A 21,285-nucleotide genomic window follows, 5' to 3' on the forward strand; every position below is an offset into this window, starting at 1 on the left:
ATATAGACATATACAGACATACATATATTCAATGAAAGACATGATAGATATATTCACTGAAAGGTATGATAGATATGAAGAAAAGTAAAAATGTTTTCTAAACTCATATTTCTTTCTGTCCCATATCATGGCTCTTGACATGAGACAGAAACTCCAGAAATTCTGGGTTTTTCTTTTAACAACAGGCTTGGAATTAGAGAGGGACTGAGCCAGAGTCCAACTCTAAAACCAGCTCTATAAATTTAGAAATATGATTTAGTATATTTTACTTACAGAACCTATTCAGTTTTCTTGATAGTCCTTATTGTGCCATTATTTTCCATCTGTCAGTATTCAGATATCCAGGGTCCCTTGAACTTTTCAAAAATCAGTGTTTTCCTGTGGAGATAAGAACAGAACCCTGCCCCCATTCTATATGTTTTTCTTACCAACTATGAATATCATCATTGTGGATGAGCTGTCATTTCTCCTTTCCAAGAGGTTTCTCCTCTTCAAATCGAACCTTTATTAATTTTGATGGTATCCACAATTTTTCTTCTCCTGTGGAAACAAGAGCAAAACCCCTTCCCCAACGCAGCACATCTCCTGGCCTCCATTGAGAGGTCAGCACATCTTTGAAATAAACAGGTTGGTTTAGTTCAGAAGTTTTTTCCATTATCCAATGCCTCTCTGCTGCTGTTGTTCCTTTCTCATTAGCATTAAGAAAATTCAAGGTTAATAAAGCATTATGCAATCTATTTCTGGGGGTATCTTTCGTCCCTTTCTGTTTGTTTAGCATATCCTTTATAGTACGATTTGATCTTTCTATAACGGCTTGACCTGTAGGATTGTATGGTATACCTGTAACATGCTTAATATTATAATAAGCAAAAAATCGTTTCATTTTCCTAGATACATAAGCTGGACCATTATCTGTTTTTATTTGTGCAGGTATACCCATAATGGCCATAACTTCTAATAAATGTGTGATTACTGAGTCAGCTTTTTCTGAGCTTAAAGCGGTTGCCCACTGAAAGCCTGAATAAGTGTCAATGGTGTGATGTACATATTTTAACTTGCCAAATTCTGGAAAGTGAAACACATCCATCTGCCAAATTTCATTCCTTTTAATACCCTTTGGATTAGTCCCTGCAGGCAATGGTGTTTGGTTATAAAAAGAGCAAGTAGGGCATTTCTTTACAATCTCCTTAGCTTGTTGCCATGTAATAGAAAACTCTTTTTTCAAGCCTTTGCTATTGACATGATGTTTTTTATGAAATTCAGATGCCTCCAGCACACTACCAATCAATAATTGATCAATATCTGCATTACCTTGTGCTAGAGGACCTGGCAGACCTGTATGGGATCGGATATGCGTTATATACATAGGGCAGAGCCTGTTTCTGATCATGTCTTGTACCTGGATAAACAATGAGGTCAGTTCTGTATCATCAGGTATAAATTCAGCAGTTTCAATATGCAAAATAACTCTTTCTGCATATTGTGAGTCAGTAATTATATTAAGAGGTTCTTTAAAATCCCTAAGCACCATAAGGATGGCATATAATTCTGCTTTCTGGACAGAATCATAAGGACTTTGTTCCACTTTACTCAATTCTTCTGATTTGTAACCTGCTTTCCCTGATTTATTAGCATCGGTATAAAATGTATGGGCTCCGGTTATTGGAGCATCACGGACAATTCGAGGGAGGATCCAAGAAGTTCTCTTTATAAAGTTAAGTCTCTTGCTTTTTGGGTAATTGTTATTGATTTCTCCCAAAAAATTAGCACAAGCTCTTTGCCATGGTTCATTGTCTTCCCACAACTTTTTTATCTCATCAGCAGTGAAAGGCACTATAATTTCTGATGGGTCTATACCTGCTAATTGACGAAGTCTCAATTTTCCTTTTATAATCAATTCAGAGACTTTTTCCACATAAGTTTTTAATTTTTTACTTGGTTTGTGTGGTAAAAAAATCCATTCTAAAATAGTATCTTCCCTCTGCATTAAAATTCCTGTAGGAGAAATTCTGGAAGGCAATATAACTAGAACGCAACTAAAATTTGGATCCACCCTATCTACATGTGCCTCCTGTAATTTTTCCTCAACCATCATCAGTTCCTTTTCTGCTTCAGCTGTTAACTCTCTGGGACTATTCAAATCTTTGTCACCATCTAAGGTTTTGTTTAAATGAATTATTAGATCAGGTGTTATCCCAACAGCTGGTCGTAGACTGGAAATGTCTCCTAATAATCTTTGAAAGTCGTTAAGCGTTCGTAACCGGTCTCTCCTGATTTGTGCCTTTTGAGTCTTAATTCTTTGTAAGCCTATTTTATAACCTAAATAATTAACAGAATCTCCTCTCTGAATTTTTTCAGGAGCAATTTGCAATCCCCATTTAGGTAATACTAGTTTTACTTCTTCAAACAGCCTTTCTAAGGTATCTTTGTTTTGATCAGATATCAGGATATCATCCATATAGTGGTATATTATGGACTTAGGAAATTGTTTGCGTATAATTTTCAATGGTTGGCTTACAAAATATTGGCACAGGGTGGGAGAGTTCAACATTCCCTGTGGGAGGACGGTCCACTGGTACCTCCTTGCAGGCTGAGAGTTATTATAGGTAGGCACTGTGAAGGCAAACTTTTCTCTATCTTTTTCTTGTAATGGTATAGTGAAGAAACAATCTTTCAGATCAATAACTATAAGAGGCCATCCCTTTGGTAACAGGGAGGGCAGAGGAATTCCAGATTGCAGAGGGCCCATAGGTTGAATAACCTTGTTGATAGCTCTAAGATCTGTCACCATTCTCCATTTACCAGATTTTTTCTTAACAACAAACACAGGAGAGTTCCAAGGGCTGGTAGATTCTTCTATATGTCCAGCATCTAATTGCTCTTGTACCAGCTGTTCTAAAGCCTGTAACTTTTCCTCAGCTAAAGGCCACTGTTTAGTCCATATTGGTTTCTCAGTCAACCATTGTAGAGGCATGGCTGTTGGTACCTCTGAAGAGCCATCAATTGTGTTGTGTTCTTGTATAGCTCTAATGGCTGGTTTCCGCCATCTGTAATATCTTGTAATATTGTCCTCAGAAATATGGGCTCTGGAAGCAGCAGGAATGTTAATTTGGGTATTCCATTGCTGCAATAGGTCACGGCCCCACAAATTCACTGCAATATTTGCTACATATGGCCTTAGTTTTCCTATTTGTCCGTCTGGACCTATACAATTGACCCATCTCGTGCTTTGTCTTACTCGAGATAGGGTTCCAATTCCTAAGAACTGAATATCTACCTCCTGAAGAGGCCAATGCGGATGCCAAGACTCTGGTGTAATGATACTTACATCCGCACCTGTGTCCAGTAAGCCAGTAATAAGTTTGCCATTTACACACACTCTTAGCTGTGGCCTTTGTTCATTTATAGAAGTCTGCCAGAATATTCGTTTACTTTGTCCTCTTAGATTTCTTGATTCATTCACCACATTTAACTCATCCTTCAGGCCGTTATTGCTTTTAACAGCAGGCATGGGGCATTCTAATTTCCCTGAAGAGGCATGTTCTCTGCAGTGATCGGAAATGACTGGACCACATTTGCCATGGGGGGCCTTCGAGAGGCCCCCTATTGAGTTTCCCGATGGCAACGGGTTGCCCTGTTTATCTCTTGTTGACCTACACTCATTCGTCCAATGCCTGCCCTTTCCACATCTCCTACATAAACCTGAAGGCTGAGTCCTCCTATTCCTGTTATTCCTAGAAGAGGCATTATTCCTGGACTTCCATTGTCTGCAGTCCCTTTTCATGTGTCCCATTTTGCCACAATGAAAGCATTTTGTAATCTGATGTCTCCTTTTACCTTTGGAAATTGCTTCTTGTACCCATGTTTCATTGCCATAATCAAATGTATCAACATTCATTGTATGTAAAACCCATTCGTCCAAAGGCGCTGATCTGAGCTTTAAAGGCCCCAGGATCCGTTTGCATTCTACATTGGCATTCTCATAAGCCAAAGACTCAATTACTATATTTCTTGCTTCTGGATCAGGTATCCCTATTTGTACAGCCTTAGTTAGTCGTTGCAAAAAGTCACTAAAGGATTCTCTCTGACCCTGTTTGACCCTGACATACGATTCTACTCTCTGACCTGAGTCTTGAACCCTGTCCCAGGCCCTTAATGCTGCTGTAGCACATATGGATAAAATGTTTTCATCATAAAGAGCTTGTTCCTGAGGATCAGAGTAAGGTCCTTCCCCTAGAATTTGATCTAGAGAAACCTCAATTCCTTTCGCTGATTCTTGTTGTTGTAAAAGTCTGGCCTCTTGTTTGAATAGGCATTTGAAATGCCATAAAGGTCCGTTCTCAAGGACAGCTGATGTGAGCTGGTTCCAATCTTTAGGGGTGGCCCTGTTGCTCAGAGCCCAGGATTTTAACATCTCCCTAACAAAGGATGAATGTAGTCCATAATTCACAATTGCTTGTTTAAATTCTTTCAGATCATTCATACGTATAGGCTCCCATGTATGTTCTTTAACGACCTTAGGGTTTTTGGAGCCAGTTATCTTTTCTGATGTTATTACTGGAAAGGCAGGTATAACTCTATGTAGACTGAGAGTTTTTTGAGGTGAAGGTTGCCTTTCTACCTTTTGCTCCTGTTCATCAGAGTCTATGATTTCCTCAATCTTATTAAATCTGCTCACCATTGCCTTCTGTAAGTCCTGAATCTCCTGTCCAGTATTATGCTCCAAAGCCTTCATTAACGATTCTAAGGCATGGAGCTTGTCCGTCAGAGACACGATATCCTCCTTGGACATAATCCTCATGGCATGTACTGTGCCTTCTTGTATGGAAATCCTGTCAATTAATCTATCATACCCTTTTGATAAAGTCCGATTTTCACATTCAATGGTTATAATCCTCTCAGCTAATGTTTCAGCACTTACAGTCATGGACTGGAGGTTATGCGTCATTTTGGTTGTCCCCTCCTCCAGGGCAGTGACGCTCCCTTCTAAAGAAGCAATATCAGAATGTACCTTCTTGATATTTTGGCCAGTTGACCGAGTCATATCAAACAAAGATCTATTCTCCTCCTTGAGAACTCCAAACTCTGATCTAGTCTCCTGCTTGAAAACTCCAAACTCTGATCTAGTTTCCTCCTTGAAATCTCCAAACTCTTTTTTGAGGAGGTTGGTATCAGTCTGAATTGTTCTTAAGGTTTTAATCTCTGCCCTCAGCATTGTAGATTCAGTCTGTAAGGACTGTATCTTTCTTATAAAATAGCCAAACACCAGAAAAGCAACAGATCCCAGGAATAACAAAGTAAGAGGAATATCTGAGACATCCTTCAGAATATCCTCCATAGCGCAACTGAAAAAACCATTGAACTTTTGGATAGTAATATTTTCCGACATTTTCAATCAAAGGAAATTGTACTTGTATGTATGTATGTATGTATTTATTTTCAACCGAAAAGAAAAATCTTACCTGTAATGACCGTTGCCTGCCAGTAGGAGGTGGGGCGCACCTGAATCCACGTGGCAGTGGTGTTGATTGAGAAAGTAAACTCTAGAATATATACACTCAAATCCAGAGGTTAAATCCACAGATCACAAAAGGTCAGAGAGCTTCTAGTGGCCAAAAAACAAGGCAATAAACAAGGCCCTGCTGCTCTGTTCAACCGGATGCAGAGGGTCGTGACACAGCCACTGCGCTGTTGCTAAAGAGGCCTAGTGCTTTGGGCCCCGTGTCCCTGTGCTGGGATTAAGGGTCAAGCTGCTTTCAGCACTCCTAATCAGTTATGGGTTTCAAACAGCTTGCTGGAACTTCAAAGGGAGCTTGCGCTGTGAGCTCTTTGACTCACGTTGCAAGGAGAAATTTAAAAATCCGTGCCGAACAGGGCAAAGTAAGCCGGCAGAGACTGTCCGGACCTGTGTATCCTGGGAGGCCGAGCTGGGGGTGGGGGGGTGGGGCGGTTCTTAAACCAAACGCTGGGCGCCAATTATTAACGAATCAATCCCACACCAGTTATGTTTTAAGGGGTTATTTATTTGGCGGGGGGTAAAACTTACATACACCATAAACCGTCAGGAAGGGAGCCTAGTCGCTGGAGCAGGAGCCGGGAGCAGCAGCTGAGACCGAGCACCAGAACCAAGAGCCGGAACCAAGAGGGCCTATTCCGGATATGCTTCTCTTTTTAAAAGAGAAATATACCACGCCCCAGTGGGCTGGTATTTCAGCAGCTATTGGCTGACGGAGCGGAAGTCGCTCCCCGCTGCACTGTGGGCTCGTATTTCAGCGACTATTGATTGAGGCAGCGGAAGTTACTCCCACAACAAGTGAGCACACTCCCTGCCTAGTGGAGTGGTGTGGCCAATAACTGTACATATGTCAAAGTCCTCTCTTCATCTGCGCTTTCTTGTCATTGTTATGGGTTTCACTCTTTTACCTAGGGGCTGACAGTCCATTGGGAACAGATTATTTTGTGAGGGAATTTTTAATACACATGTAATCAGTTTGTTTGGTATGATTCAGTAATAATGAGAGCCAATATTATGCACTTTCTGGTCCCTGTTCTTGCTGAGCCCATGTAATTGTTAGGTAGAATAGGTTGCTCTTTAGAGGTAGTGTGCACAGTGCTCAGGTTCTAATGTATGTATGTAGCACAGGAACAAAGGGCAGGTGCTATTTGGGTGGCTCACTTACTTAACCTTTTTAGAGCCCTGTTTCATCTATGCAAAGGGATAGTAATAGTCACTTGATGGAATTACGATAACTACCTAAATAGATGATATATTAAGGTCTCAGTGTTTGCGTAGTTAGTAGTCAGTAAATGTAGGGAGAATGCGCCTTTGTTCCGATGTTGCCTAAGCTGTTCTCAGACTGCATTGACCTCTCAAAACCTGTCATTAGAGACTAAGATCGCAAAGCACGTGCCCCCATGCTCAGCTATGAATTTCCATTTCTGCTTATGGCTTCTATGGTTAGTACTGTGCTGCAACCATAACTCCCTCCTCCTTTGGAGGTTGTGGCTTTTCTCCTAATTGTATCTCTGGAAAGCAGTGGTTAGACAAACACTGAGAATACAAAGACAAATGCCTGATGAAGGTAAGATTTGTTCTGGCTCACAGTTTTAGAGGTTTGAGCCTGTAGTTTAGCTTCTGGGCCACTGTGAGGCTTGGGAGCATGTTGGGGAGTAAAGTGGCTCACTTCCTGATGGGCTTTCAAAGGCATGCCTTCACTGATCTACTTCCTCCAGCCAGGCCCATCTCCTAAAATTCTCCCATTTCCTAAAATAATATTACTGTCTAGGGACCAAGACTATGTGATAGAATGGTGTTTGTATAAGTGTATGAGAGCATGCCTGTGCACTCATGCATATGTGTGCACTTTGGGGTGTCTTCCTCTTATTACTTTCCAGTTTCTTTCCATTTATCCATCCATCCATCCGTCCATCCGTCCATTCATTCATAGGTAGGATCTTTCACTGAACATGAAGTTTATGATTTTGGCTATCCAGCAGGCTCCCAAGTTCTGCTTATCTCTGCTTCTCCCATCCCCCACCTTGGGGCTATGGGCATACAAGGCCATGGCTAGGTTTTATGTGGGTGTTAGGAATTAAAGCTCAGCTTCTCTTACTTTCATAGCAAATGCTCGTATACGCATTTAATTGTTTCCCCAGCCCTGTTCTTAGGTGTCACTGTGTAAATTGTGTGGGGGTATTTCTTTCCTTTCCTTTCCTTTTCTTTTCTTTTCTTTTCTTTTCTTTTCTTTTCTTTTCTTTTCTTTTCTTTTCTTTTCTTTTCGCCAATAGAAAATCTTTATTAGCTGGAGCTGGTCAGTGACATCACCGGGTGTTTGGGATCCCAGTGTAGCCCCAAGCCTTTCTTAGGGTGAGCTTTTAAGCACAAAAGCTATGTCCTGAGTTGACACACTTCAGTTAACAAGAACAGTTAGCCAGAAGTGAAACTACAGAAGCCAAAAACCAAGGTTAGTACATTTTTTTTAGATGCTCCCAAAACTATGGAAATTGATGCATTAGGTCTTTGTTTTCATTGTAATACTGTCTTTGTGCTGGGTTTTATGGCTTGAATGGTACTTCCATTATGGAGTCAGTTGTGCTAAGGTCTGGGGGCCTCTTACAATTGAAGTGTAATATGGAAGCCTTTTTGTCTTTTTCAATACATTGTCTCTGAGGCCTTACCTAGGAGGAACCTTGAACGTCTAGGGCTCCTTCTGTCCTATCAGTCTTCTAGATGCTGGGGTAACAGTCGCTGTCCCCAGCATATTCTGGCTCAAGTAATTTTCTTTTTAATTTATTAGATTTTAAAAAAAGTATCAATCCAAGTCCCCACTCCTTCCCCTTCTCCCACTCCCTCTCCTCCTCCCACTCCCTCCACACATCCTCCCACCCCACCCCCATCCAATCCTCAGAGAGGGCAAGGCATATTGCTTTGTGGAAGGTCCAAGGCCCTTCCCACCATATTCAGGCTGAGCAAGGTATACATCCAAAGAGAATAGGATCCCAAAAAGCCAGCACATACAGTAGGGATAAATCCTGGTGCCACTGCCAGTGGCCCCTCAGTCTGCCCCAGTCATGCAACTGTCAACCACATTCAGAGGGACTAGTTTGGTCCTATGCTTGTTCCTTCCCAGTCTAGTTGGAGTTAGTACACTCCTATTACCTCAGGTAGACTGTTTCAGTGGGTGAACCCGTCATGGTCTTGACCTCTTTGCTCATATTTTTACCCCTCCCACTCTTCAGCTGAACTTTGGGAGCTCAGTCCAGAGCTCTGCTGCAGTTCTCTGCCTCTCTTTCCATCAGTTGCTGGATGAAGGTTTGTGTTCCTTCAGTATTGGAGCAGGCTGTCTTGTGGGGATATTTCATATTCGGCTGTGACTTGGGCATTGTGTTTTCCAGATTAGGGATTTGAGTGAGACTCTGTAGTGTAATGTTTACTGAGGTAATACTCCAGCCGTGATTCTGCTTAACTTATTAAAGTGCAGAGGAGGTTTGTCAGCAGTATTTATTGCCTCTACTTGGTTAGCATGCTTGCTGTTCTGGGTAATACCATTTTCGGCCTTTGTAGCATATAGTATTCAACAGATCACACTTTTGGAGAAGTTCAAATCTAAATTGAAAACTTGGTAGAGATACCAGTCTTTGAATTTCAATTTCAGATATTTTATTTCTTGCTCTAGAATGCTCATGAAACACTCTTTCCTCCTCTTACCTTCATTCTTTGTCCTCATTAAAAACTTTTCAGGGTTGCATATATGTGACTTTAACAACCATAGTTTGTCCTGTGTCACTTTAAATATAACTCAATGGGTATTTTTTTGCTATAGAAAATTGCACTGTCTTTTGCATGTTCATTATTTAAAACAACAACAACAACAGAAATCATAATTTTGAGAGAGTATGTACCTATTTTGTCACAAGTGAATTAAAAATGGTCATGTCAGTCAGGTGATGGTGGCACACACCTTTAATCCCAGCACTTGGAAGGCAGAGGCAGGTGGATCTCTGTAAGTTCGAGGCCAGCCTGGTCTACAAGGGCTAGTTCCAGGACAGGCTCCAAAGCTACAGAGAAACCTTGTCAAAACAAACAAAAAACCCCAAACAAACAAAAAAAAAATAAATGGCCATGACAGATAGTGAATTAGACAAAATCATTTACACATGTGTGCACACATGCATGTATATGTATGATGTTTTTATATGGGAGAGTGGGTTCCTGCTGGATTACAGATATTTGATATTTTATACTCATATCTTTAATGTAAAATTAATATTATTCTAAAGATTAAGTGTGATAATGTGTATAATGCATAGATTGGTGTTAGCTTCTTCACTTTGCTACTGTTATTTTGTGAATGTATTCATAAACCTTAAATTCACAACCTTTCTGAGATGTTGAATTATTTTCAGTCTTAAAAGTAATGGATATAAAAAGTGTATTGGATAGTTCTTGCTGCTAGTAAGTCACATAGAAGAAACTAAACATTTCTTCAAAAACAGGCAATTGATAATTAGCTTTATTAATAAAAGTTTTTTCTAGCTAGATATTAAAATAAAATTTAAAAATTTTTAAAATGAAAGTAACTCTTAAAATGTCCTCTTGAAGTCATTCTTGGTACCATACAGCCTAAGTGTTACATACTGATGCAGAACTTTTACTTTACAGGGTCACACTGTTAGACATTATGATAGCCAGGCTGGTGGGTGACGAGCAGCTGACGAAGGATGACATCTCTATATTTTTGCGCCATGCCGAGTTGATTGCAAACTCATTTGTGGATCAGTGTAGGAATGTGCTAAAGTTGATCTCGGAGCCTCACACAGAGGATAAGGTAAGGAGACAGATTTCATAGCCCTGGAAGGGGAGAACAGACAGGATTTTAGTTCAGTCAAGTTCTCTATGAGGTTTCTTTCTTAAAAGGTTTTAAAGATTTGTTTTTATTTATATGTGTGTTTTGTGTGAATGTGTGCCACATATATGTGGGTACCTGTGGAGGCCAAAAGAAGGTATCAGATCCCCCAAAGCTAGAATTACAGGTGAATGTAGACTGTCTTATGTGAGTGTTAGGAACTGAACTTGGGTCCTCTGGGAGAACTTTTCATTGTTAACCCACCTCTCCAACCACTCTTGAAAAGTTGAAGTGTACTCCTTGAGTGATAGGTGGTTTTAATTTAGAACTTAGAAACACAGATAAGGGGAAACAATGCTCTTGCTTTTTCCAGTACAAGTTAGTGTCTTGAAAAGTAATTCTAGTTGGTACTTTTAGTTAAGTAGATCATAACACACAGACATGTGTTAAAGACACAGAGATAGATTTTCTGCCATTTATTTGTCAGTTCCATAGTGGTCATTTAACAAATACTCATAATTGGACAGGATCATCCCTGTGATTAGACATGTAGATTGTCTCTGCTTCTACTCACTGTAAACAGTGCTGTAGTTCAACTCTGTGTGTCCACGCTCTCTTGCTGCTCTTGCAAAGGACCTGAGTTGGGTTCCCAGCACCCAGTTGACAGTTCACAACCATCTGTAACTCCAGTTCTAGGAGATTTAATACCCTCTTTTGGCCTTTGAGGGCACCAGGCATGCACATGGTATACATAATAGACTGATAAAATACTCATACATATAAAACAAAAATAGATCTTTTAAAATAAAATAAAATTCTAAAACAACAGCAACAACCTTTTAATAAAGGTTTCTGAGCTGCTGTTGCAAAGTTATTCCCCCTTCCCAGGGTTGGGGCTCCCCCACCCCACCCATCCTGGTTAACCGTCTCACATTCTCCTTTGCTAACCCTTTCTCTACTAAAGGCTGCTGAAGCTAGTTGGCAATAATTCTAGCCCTGCCTTTTCACTGGAGAACCTCTGCTTGTTCCTATTTCTTTACCCTTCTCTCTAAGTTAAAGTCAGGATTGTTTTCTCTTGGAAACTGCTCAGTAGCAAAATAAAAGCACTTCTGGAACAGCATGAAAGATGCCCCTAAAGTAGCATGAGAGCAAGTGGATTAAGCTAGACTAGGATGCTATTTCTGTGAGACTTAGTAGTGGGCTAGACTCCTGGATAATGACAGAGCACAGGTCAAGTTAGCTGGGGTTTATATCGGGGGTGAGAGTACTTCCACAGGGACACAGGGAACTTTGTGAAATGTTATTCATAGCGGTGTACTTTGACAAACTCTGTTTTGTATGCTTAGAGGTGTATGTTGTGTATAAACCGTATCTCAATGAAGTCGATTTTAAATATAGTTTTAGAAAAGATAATAGATCACTTGTGTCCTGGTAAGAGTGATCGAGAAAGGAGTGGTTGATGCTAGAATGCTGTTGACAGCAGCTTGAGACAAGGTAGGAGACACTCAAACAACATGAAATGGTTTGCAGAGAAGCAGAAAATAGATCCTGGAGAGTGGGTGATCATGGGAGATTCCTGATTTCCAGTGTGATTGAAGTCATGTTCAGTGCTGTGAGAGTGCACAGCCCTCCTTGTGCTTGGATTTAAGGCCACTTGGCTGTTGCCTTCATGTTGACAGCAGTTCTCTTCCTGTGAAAGACAGGAGAAAGTCTCAGAATTGATTTACCTTTCTGGAGATGGGTGCTTCTGTTCCCAGCAGGGGGAGCACTGAGGTGTGTTTTAAAAAGTAATGGCATCAGTCCATAAGCTGGGGTTTCAGGCTGAACAGAGAGGTTGACACATGAGCACTAGCCTTAATCTCTCTCTGCTTCCTGACTGAGGACCAGCTGCTTCACTCGTGTTCTTGCTGCCACAGCTGCTTTTGTCAGCACTCTTGCTGGCCACGATGGAGCAAACCCTCCAAGTGTGAATCAAAATAAACCTCTCCTTTAGTAACTTTTACCAGGTATTTTGTCCCAGCCTTGAGAAAAGCAACATATATATGTATCATACTATGTTAATATGTTATTTAATATAACATATAAGTTGCTTTTATATAATACATAATCACATATTAGTATATAATCATGTACACATATAATATTGTTTATGTATAATGCATGATTATATATGTAATATATAATAAATATATTAAAAACTAATTTTTAGGAAACAGTAAAAAAATTGAGTATTTATTAAAACACAACTGACTTTAAATTGTTCACAAGAACTGTGTGTTTAAAAGTTTTAGCATTGTAGTGAGATATACCTGCACTCACTACCCCCCCTCTGTTGCATGCATGGGAGTGTGCAGGTGTATATATCCATGGAGGTGCATGAAGAAGCCAGAGCAGGATGTCAGGTGTCTTCCTTTATTGCCTCTACCTTACTGTCTTAAACAGGGTCCCTTATTGAACTGGTAGCTTGTGTTTTTCTTCAACTAGTTTCTGTAAGGGAGGAGGAAATATGCTAATTTGCATGTATCATACTTTGAGATAGAAAAAGGTACAGTGAGCTTGAAAAAGACCCTTGATCCAGTATTCCAACATACTGTATTCTCAAGTTTTATTCTGGAACTGGTTGATGCTGACTTCTAACAGTCTGCTATTCATAACTTTATGGACTGGCTGTTGCTTGGTTGTCAGGGTCATCATGGAAGTTAGTGAGTGCTGCATATCAGGGCTCTGCATTCATCTCCCCCAGCCACTGACCAGCAAGCCAACACTGATTTCCTACAAGAACAAAATATTTAATAAAATTAATAAAGTTTTCAAAAGACTATGATTGAAAATAGCTATGCTCATAGAAGTTCTTTGGCCTGTGGAGTTTGAAAATACTGAGGCTTTCTTCATGTCTCCATACAGAAGCAGTTGCATGGTAAGGTGGCTGTGCTCATCTTTTGATGTACTCTTGGTACTGATTTCCAGGTTTTGGTACCTGTTTAGTCCATTTTGGCATAGTTTAAGGTTGAGTTTACTGAATCTCAGTTACTTGTCTTGAGCATCGCCTTTCCTTTGACAGATTTATATTTCCTGATTCCTGTACACTTTGAGACTTACTATTTCCTTATAACCCCAAATTAAACAACTTTTTGCACTAGCAATTAATATGAGTAAGAATGGTATCTTTGCACAAACTGGTAAAGATCATATTTTTGCACTTTGCTCATGCTTTACTTTTCTATAAACAATTCTTTAGCTGATGTCCATGAAACAGAGTTAAGTTTCTGGTTTGCCCATCCCCTACTTCTTTTCTACAGAGCCGTGTGTGGATGTGTGGGTATGTGCGTTTGTGTTTGTTGTTGTGTTATTGTGCTAAGGCTTTCCTTGTGCATTCCCACCTTAAGTTGCATCTCCTTTTCACAATGTTGTATGTACTGTGTGCTTTTTTTTTTCAAAGAAATTGAGGCTTTAAAAAATTTTGCAAATGATTTATTTTTTTGGTGGTTTTTTTGAAGCAAGGTTTCTCTGTGTAGCTCTGACTGTCCTAGAACTCACTGTGTAGACCCAGCTGGCCTCAAATTCACAGAGATCTACCTGCCTTTGCCTCCCGAGTGCTGGGATTAAAGGCATGTACCACCTACACCAGGCTAATCACTTACCTATTAATTTATTTATTTGGTGTTGTAAGGTATGATGTGTGTGTTTGTCTGTGTAAGTGTGCAGTTCACAGGACAACTTTGGGGAATTGATTGTGGAATATTAGTTTAAGATATAAATATTCATTTATGCTGTGGAACATTTAATGATGCACAGATGTGTTGAATTCTTTTATGCCGCATTTGTTTAAGTCTGTAAAGCTGTATTACTTTGCCTGTCTAAAACACCTGATTGGTCTAATAAAGAGCTGAATGATCAGTAGCTAGGTAGGATAGAGAAATAGGTCAGGCTGCCAGGCAGAGAGAATAAATAGGAGGTGAAATCTAGGCTTGAAAAGAGCAAAGAACAAGAAAAGGATTAGAAAGAAGAGGATGCCAGGGAACAGACACACACACACAGCTAGCCCCTGAGTAAGAAGATAAGAAAGGTATATAGAATAAAGAAAGATAAAAAGCCCATAGGTAAAACATAGTTAAAAAGAAATGGAATAATTTAAGTTAGAAAAGATGGCTAGAAACAAGCCAAGCTAAGGCTGGGTATTCATAAGTAAGAATAAGTTTCTGTGTATTTATTTGGGAACTGGGTGGTGGTGGGCCTCCAAAGAATAAAAAACAAAAACAAAAACAAAACAGTTACAGCTTCCCTCCTTCCAACATGTTAATTTCAGAGTTTGAGGTTTAGGCACAAGCACCTTTATCTTCACTGGCCCTGCTATATGTTTTTCAAAGGTTGAACAAGATTTCACTATTAGAGACATAGTTTTTTTCTTTTCCCCTAGAATCTGTGTTATTGACCAAAAGGAGGTCGGCTTAACCCCACCTAATATATTCTCCATACTCATTAAATTTCTTTTATTAAAAAAAAAATCAACATTAGCTGGATGGTGGTGACAGTACACACCTTTAATCCAAGCACTTGGGAGGCAGAGGCAGGTAGATACTTGTGAGTTTGAGGCCAGCCTGGTCTACAGAGTAAGTTCTGGGACAGCCAGGGCTACACAGAGAAACACTGTCTTAAAAAACTAAAATAAATAAACAAATAATAAAGCCAACATTGCTTTGGTGTATCACTTAAAAATTGCTCTCTTAATGACTTGAAAGATTGCTCAGTGGTTGCAGCCTGTACTACTTTTTAGAGGACCTTTTGAATTCCCAGCACATACACACCGGTAGCTCACAACTACAAATATCTGCAGTTCTAAACAAGTAAATGTGGGTTTATACATTCTTAAAAATCCAAATGCTGGGTCAAGAGTATGTACATTAAAAATGGTTTAGCAGTATTTTGAATGGCACACCAATCTACTAGAAGGCTGCTGCAACACTTTACAAATTTTTTAAAAGATGGATTTTATTTTTAATTTTATGAGTGTGTTTATGCACATGAGAATGGGTTCCCAGTGAGGCCAGAAGAGGTCTCTTTCTCACTAGTCTGGAGCTCACTGACTCGTGCAGCTGTTGGGGATCATGAGCACTAGTGCTTTGCCTGTTTCTGTCTCCTCAATATGGGAATTACAAGAGCACACTTGGCTTTTTCACGTGTGTTCTGGAGATCAAACTCAGGTCCCATGCTTATGTGCAAGCACTTCACTGCCTGAGCTATCACCCCCACCCCATCTCAATCTTAGTTTTAAGACAATAAATTTTTAACCTTTAATTATGTATCATATGTGTGTGGTGTGGGTGTGTATAGGTGACCATAAAAGCCAGAAGCATTGAGTGAGAAGCAGCCTGAATTATGTTGAGTCAACCCGCTGTTTCTCCAGTAGACTTGTCACCTAGAGGAGATAGTCTGGGCTGTCGGCGCTTAGCAGAAGAGAGTGCTTAAGCATTGTGGAGCTAATGGATTTACCCCTGATACTGACTTCAGACTTAGAATCTAATCTTTTTATATCCCTCTTAGCTTTTTATTAGCACGTGTAAGCTTTGAAATAAAGACTCAAGGCATTAAAGTTTGTTATTTCTTGATATTATTTTGAGATTTGTAGAAAACAAGACTTGCCTTAAATTTTTCTAATGTCTATAAAGAGTAGTATTATTAAAAAGAACTTTTGTTTTGAAGAATTTTATCTTCATGACCTAAATTTATAGGTGCTACTATGTTTTGTCAAATAATATATACTTGAAAAAGTGTGGTTTAAAATATATAAAAATTACAACTCTGAAAAATATATTGGAATATTGGGATGTCGTAGAATTGGCACATGGGAATTTTCTGATTGTGCCTCTGTTTCATATAAACCATTTATATGAAGTAGCTGTGAGCTAGCATTTTCAAATAATATTATATTTTCCATCTTACCAATAAATACATTGCATACAGGCTTAGATTTACCCGGGGCTAATGTAAGTTCTTGAAACTAGTGGTTTTTTAGACCTTGGGGACATTATAGGACTTTTGTTAACAAGAAGTTAATGTGTTTAATGGAATGTTTGTATCTTTAAAGTGTAACTTTCATACTGAGAGTACTTTTAAAAGAAAGTATTTGCATAAGCATTATGTATAGGTTGTGCTTTGGAACATTTATCCCACTGTTGGAAGATATTTTTGCTTCAGTAAGAGCTTCTCTACTCTTTTCTCCAAGAAGACATATAATGACATGGAGTTTTGCCCTCTTGATGCATCTGTTAGTGATCTTTCAGAATATCTGGACACTTGTGTTTCTCTGCAGATGTGTCGCATGGTACTTGTTACAGCATTTCATCCTCTTGTTATCTATAACAATCAAAGTTAAAACTCTGATTCCTAGCAAGGAGGTTTCTTTATCTTTTTAGGAAGCACTGGCTACCATTCGGCTTCTGGACGTCTTGTGTGAAATGACATCCCACACTGAGCTTCTTGGTTACCTACAAGTTTTTCCTGGTCTGATGGAACGAGTGATTGGTGAGTGAAACAGCAGACATAGTATTTTTAGTTAAGAAATCCTTGACATGCTCTGTCCTATAAATGCAAACACAAACCCTTATTGTTGGTGCTTTCAATTGAGATTCTTTGAAATTTTTCCTTGACTAGAATTGTGGTGTAATGCTAACAGCTCAAGTGCTTAAGCTGAGGCTGAATTGTTGTTCCTTCTCTGCTATGGAGCGTGGGTCCTCCTTAGTAGGATGTTGACTAATCAGGCCCCTCTGCAGATGCCTGCAGTGTCACCTTATGGGAATGTTTTTGATGAAACCGATGGTGGGGATTTGCAAATAAGTTTTATTATACCATAAATTATATTTATAAAATCTGGTAATTTGTTTTCCCCAATTATACTTCCAAAAGCAAAGAATAGTGTTTTACTCAGGTTAGAGATTTAATCTTGTAACAAGATTAACAATTAATAATTAGGAAACCAGTATTTGAAGCATTACTGTCTTTACTCGAAAGCTGTTTGCAAATTAAGTCCTAAAGAACCTCCGTTCATGTAGATACCCAAACCTATGTTTTGCTTGTCACTGTGCAGTATTTTACTTAAAAGAAAAATAAAAACCAGGTACTTTGTCTAGATGTCAATATAGAAGGAAGATATCTTTGTATCTAAAAGTGTAACTGAACTAACAGTGATCTGTAGAAGACATGTAATTCCATTCCAGAGCTCTAGTTTGAGTGTAGTACTTTTAACGATAATCAGAATAAATAACCAAATTGGGAATCATGCAGCTAGGGCCAGTATGGATTGCCATCCTATCTCTGCCATGTTACTACTTCTCTGAGTCTGATTGCTTCTTGTAAAATTGTGAAAATGATGGCTGTATTTAATAGGTTTGTTCAGAAGGTTAAATGAAATAATGTGGGAAAATGGATAACTCCTGGAAGTCTATTTTCATAGGCTTCTTGGGAGTGTTCATAGAATATAGCAGTATTATTTTCTGTGATTACAGCTAATGTCAGTCCATGGCTGAGGCTGATTATTGGCCACTGAGAAAGCTGTAAGTAATTACCAAAAACCTCTTAGGATTTACATTTAACCTGACTAGCTATCACATTTGATTTTGTATAAATAAATTGGAATTGAAAATCATTTTATAAGAAAAAGCTTGCAACGTTTTAGTTAACTTTCCTTTGTGGATAAATAGAAATTCCAAGTTAAGCTAATTGTTACAATCAGCTTCCTTCAAACTGATACCTAGAAAAATTAATGCAAAAGCAAAGAAGCTGTCCGGTTATTGTTACTGCTGTTGTATTTCTGGTGGTTCTGAGGATGAACTGAAGCCTATGCACTCTAGGCAGGTGATCAGCTGCTGTGCTGGGCCCCACACGCCAGTCATTATTGAGGGAGTATTAGATGCTTTGTCTACTTCATTTTAGTCCACTGTGTTTGTTTATGGAAATCTTAGATACTGTGTATTTTCTTATGGAAAATGAACTTTATTCTTTTGCTCTAGATGTTTTACGGGTGATTCATGTTGTTGGAAAAGATACCACGAACATTTTCAGTCCCTCTGACTCTCTAAAAGCAGAGGGTGACATCGAACACATGACTGAAGGGTTTAAATCTCATCTCATTCGTCTCATTGGAAATCTGTGTTACAAGAATAAAGAAAACCAGGACAAAGTAAGATTATTTCTTAATGTGTCACATATAACTTTGTTTAGACTATACTGTTTAGAATTTAGAATACCTTCACTTGGCAGGGGAGTGAAATCTTAGGTGAGTTCTTAGAAAATTAATTGAAAAGAATGTGGTTAATGTGTAACAAAATAGTATGTTACTTCTTTTTTCCTAAAAATAAGCACAATTTATCATACTTGACATTTTTTGCTTTTTATTTTAGTGGTGTGTGTTAGATGTGTGTGAAACAGTGTAGGTGCACGCACATGAAATTGGCTCTCTCCTTTCACCATCCACTCCAGAAATCAAGCGTAGGTTAGAGGATCTGCAACAAGTGATTTTTTTTTTTTTTAATCCACTGAGCCTTCTGGCTGGTCCTGTATGTCAGGTTTTTGCTTTATGGTCTGTATTTTTATAGATTTTTGCATTGTCTTTGTCCTGAATGTATTTGAGGCATTCTCCTTTCTTGTAAATTAGCAGTGTTTGTCTGAGATCTGTTTATTTAAGCACTCTATTATGATATAGGGAACAGTCAATAAAACAAAAACAAAACCAGCCAGGCTTGGAGGCAAGTGGATCTCTCTGAATTCCAGGTTATCCTATTCTACATAGCAATTTCCTGGCTGCCAGAGTTACATAGTAAGATGTGGTCTTCAAAACAACAAAGAAAAGCAACAGACAAATGACATTAATAAGTTTGGAAATTTTTCTAGTCATCGACATTTCAGAAACATGGAGCCAGGTGTGGTGAGACACACCTGTTATCCCTGCCACAGGGAAGACCAAACAGATGGATCACTACTTCAAGGCCAGCCTAGGCTACATAGCAAGACTGTCTTAAAACGAATAAAACCAAAAAGCTGGCATTATTGTTAGAAAAATCCTTGATCTGTGCATCCTACAATTATGGGTGAATAGTGTCCTATCCTGAGTCTTTAAAACTAAGTGTTCTGACTGGATATGTATTTAGCTTCTGGAAATATGAGAGGCCGCCTTTAGAACCTCTTGTGTTCTGTCTTTCGTACTGAACGTTGCAGAGCCGATGATATTGAAAACATAACATTAATATTGTTGAAAGAGTGGCATGATGCTTAGGTCTCATTCTTCACAATGAATTAATACCCACCTCCCTCCATTCCCCAGATAGTTTTTGTTTATGTAGCCTTAGCTGTCCTGGAACTTGCTATTTAAACCAAGCTGGCCTTGAACTCACAGAGATCTGCTTTTCTCCGCCTCCTGAGCACTGAGATTAAAGATGTGCCACCATGCCCAGCTGGAACTAGTGGTTCTTTGTCTTATGGGAATTTACTATGGGCAGTGTTTGTTTTGCTTATTTAAATATTAAGTCTTCTGTAGGTTATATTTTCTAAGACATATGTAAAAGTTCTTGTTATTGTATACATATTTCTAAGTGTCATTTTACTATACTCCTATAGAGGCATCTATTTCTCCATCCTGTTGAATCTTTCCAGTCCACGTGACTGCTTTGAACAGTAACATATGATAGGCATAAGCTTGTATCATTTGTGGCATAATCTTTAATTTGCCCCCTTTTTAGAATCTAGTTATGTAGGAAGTGCTGATTCCGTGAGACCGCTTTCCTATGACTTGTTGAAGCCGTGTAGAGAAGCCTTGGAAACTGAGATACAGAGAGTGGACCTAGTCAAGAAGCACCATGGTACCAGAAAAGTTTGCAAAAGCCACCTTGGAAGTATATGTAGCCTTGGTTCTTTATGTGACAGGTGATCCATGCAAAGCCTTTTCTTAATTAGGGACGACAGCACTGTGAGAAAAAGTGAAGTTAGAAAAAAACTTGTGTAGATTTTCCTTCAGTTAATAGTGTAGGTTGCTGCTGTCAGCCTTACACAGTTATAAACTGGATGAAGACAGTCTTGTGAAGACATCCAAATTGACACAGATTCGTAGATTCTGGAGTGAAATTGGTACTAGAAGAAGGGAATGAGACAAAATGTGACTTACAGAAAATCTGCATATTTTCTAGCTGGAGAGGGGGGGAGAGAACAAGGCTAGCAAAGTGTCTCAGTGGGTAAAGGCACTTGCCACTAAACCTGATCGCCTGAGTTCAGTCCTTAGGACCCACGTGGTAGAAGGCTCTGGTCTGGCAGGCTCCAAGCAGGTAAGCTGTGGACAAAATAGTTACTGAAATCTGAGTTGTCAGTCTGAAAAGTTTGTTTAAGTCAGTAAAATAAGTGTTCGCTAAAACAAAAAGCAAAGAATAACACTCTGTAGAGGAAAATAATATAATTAAGAGTTTCCATAGAACAGGTTATACAGTGTCTAGGAGAACTGTCACTCAAGAGGAGCTGATGCAAATCACAGAGATGCTGCCAAGGATTTTAAAGGAGCAGTTCTGAGAGCGGATAGACAATAGTGAATAGAGAATAAGACACTTTACCCGTCTCTTTAGGAGCATAACAGAGGGACGTTCCTTGTGTTCCATGATTGTTTTGCTGCTGTTTTGGAGTGACTCCTCACAGGAACACGCTGTAGTGATCCTTAGGTTTGTGATAGCTCACAGAGTCAGGAGCAGGTTGCATCCCAAGAAGCCTGGAGTGTACCCAAGTGCTGTGTAGAGGACCCTGGGGCCCCCAGGAAGTTGCTGTATGTTCTCTAGTAGAGCAAACACTTCAGAAAGCATGAAGGATTCATTCTTTGAGTGTGAGAATGCCTCTCTATCCCAGTGTCTTTCCTGTGCTAACAAAGGCTCAAACCTGAAAGCATTACCTCTAGGGGACCCCCACACCC

At 39.3% G+C, this 21,285-nt stretch overlaps 1 protein-coding gene across 2 annotated transcripts in view; it reads left to right on the forward strand.

Annotated features, from left to right (window-relative positions):
• The window catches only part of Atxn10 (ataxin 10), a 143,814-nt gene that overhangs the window by 47,745 nt on the left and 74,784 nt on the right, over nucleotides 1-21,285 (forward strand). For both annotated transcript variants that reach the window (XM_085678540.2, XM_048444937.3), the window contains exons 7-9: nucleotides 10,163-10,328; nucleotides 16,760-16,868; nucleotides 18,353-18,522. In XM_085678540.2, coding sequence (XP_085534666.1) covers nucleotides 10,163-10,328; nucleotides 16,760-16,868; nucleotides 18,353-18,522 — 445 coding nt within the window. The remainder of the gene's footprint in view (nucleotides 1-10,162; nucleotides 10,329-16,759; nucleotides 16,869-18,352; nucleotides 18,523-21,285) is intronic.

This window comes from Myodes glareolus, chromosome 19, assembly GCF_982192425.1.
Source record: "Myodes glareolus chromosome 19, mMyoGla1.1, whole genome shotgun sequence".
Taxonomy (NCBI): Eukaryota; Metazoa; Chordata; class Mammalia; order Rodentia; family Cricetidae; genus Myodes; species Myodes glareolus.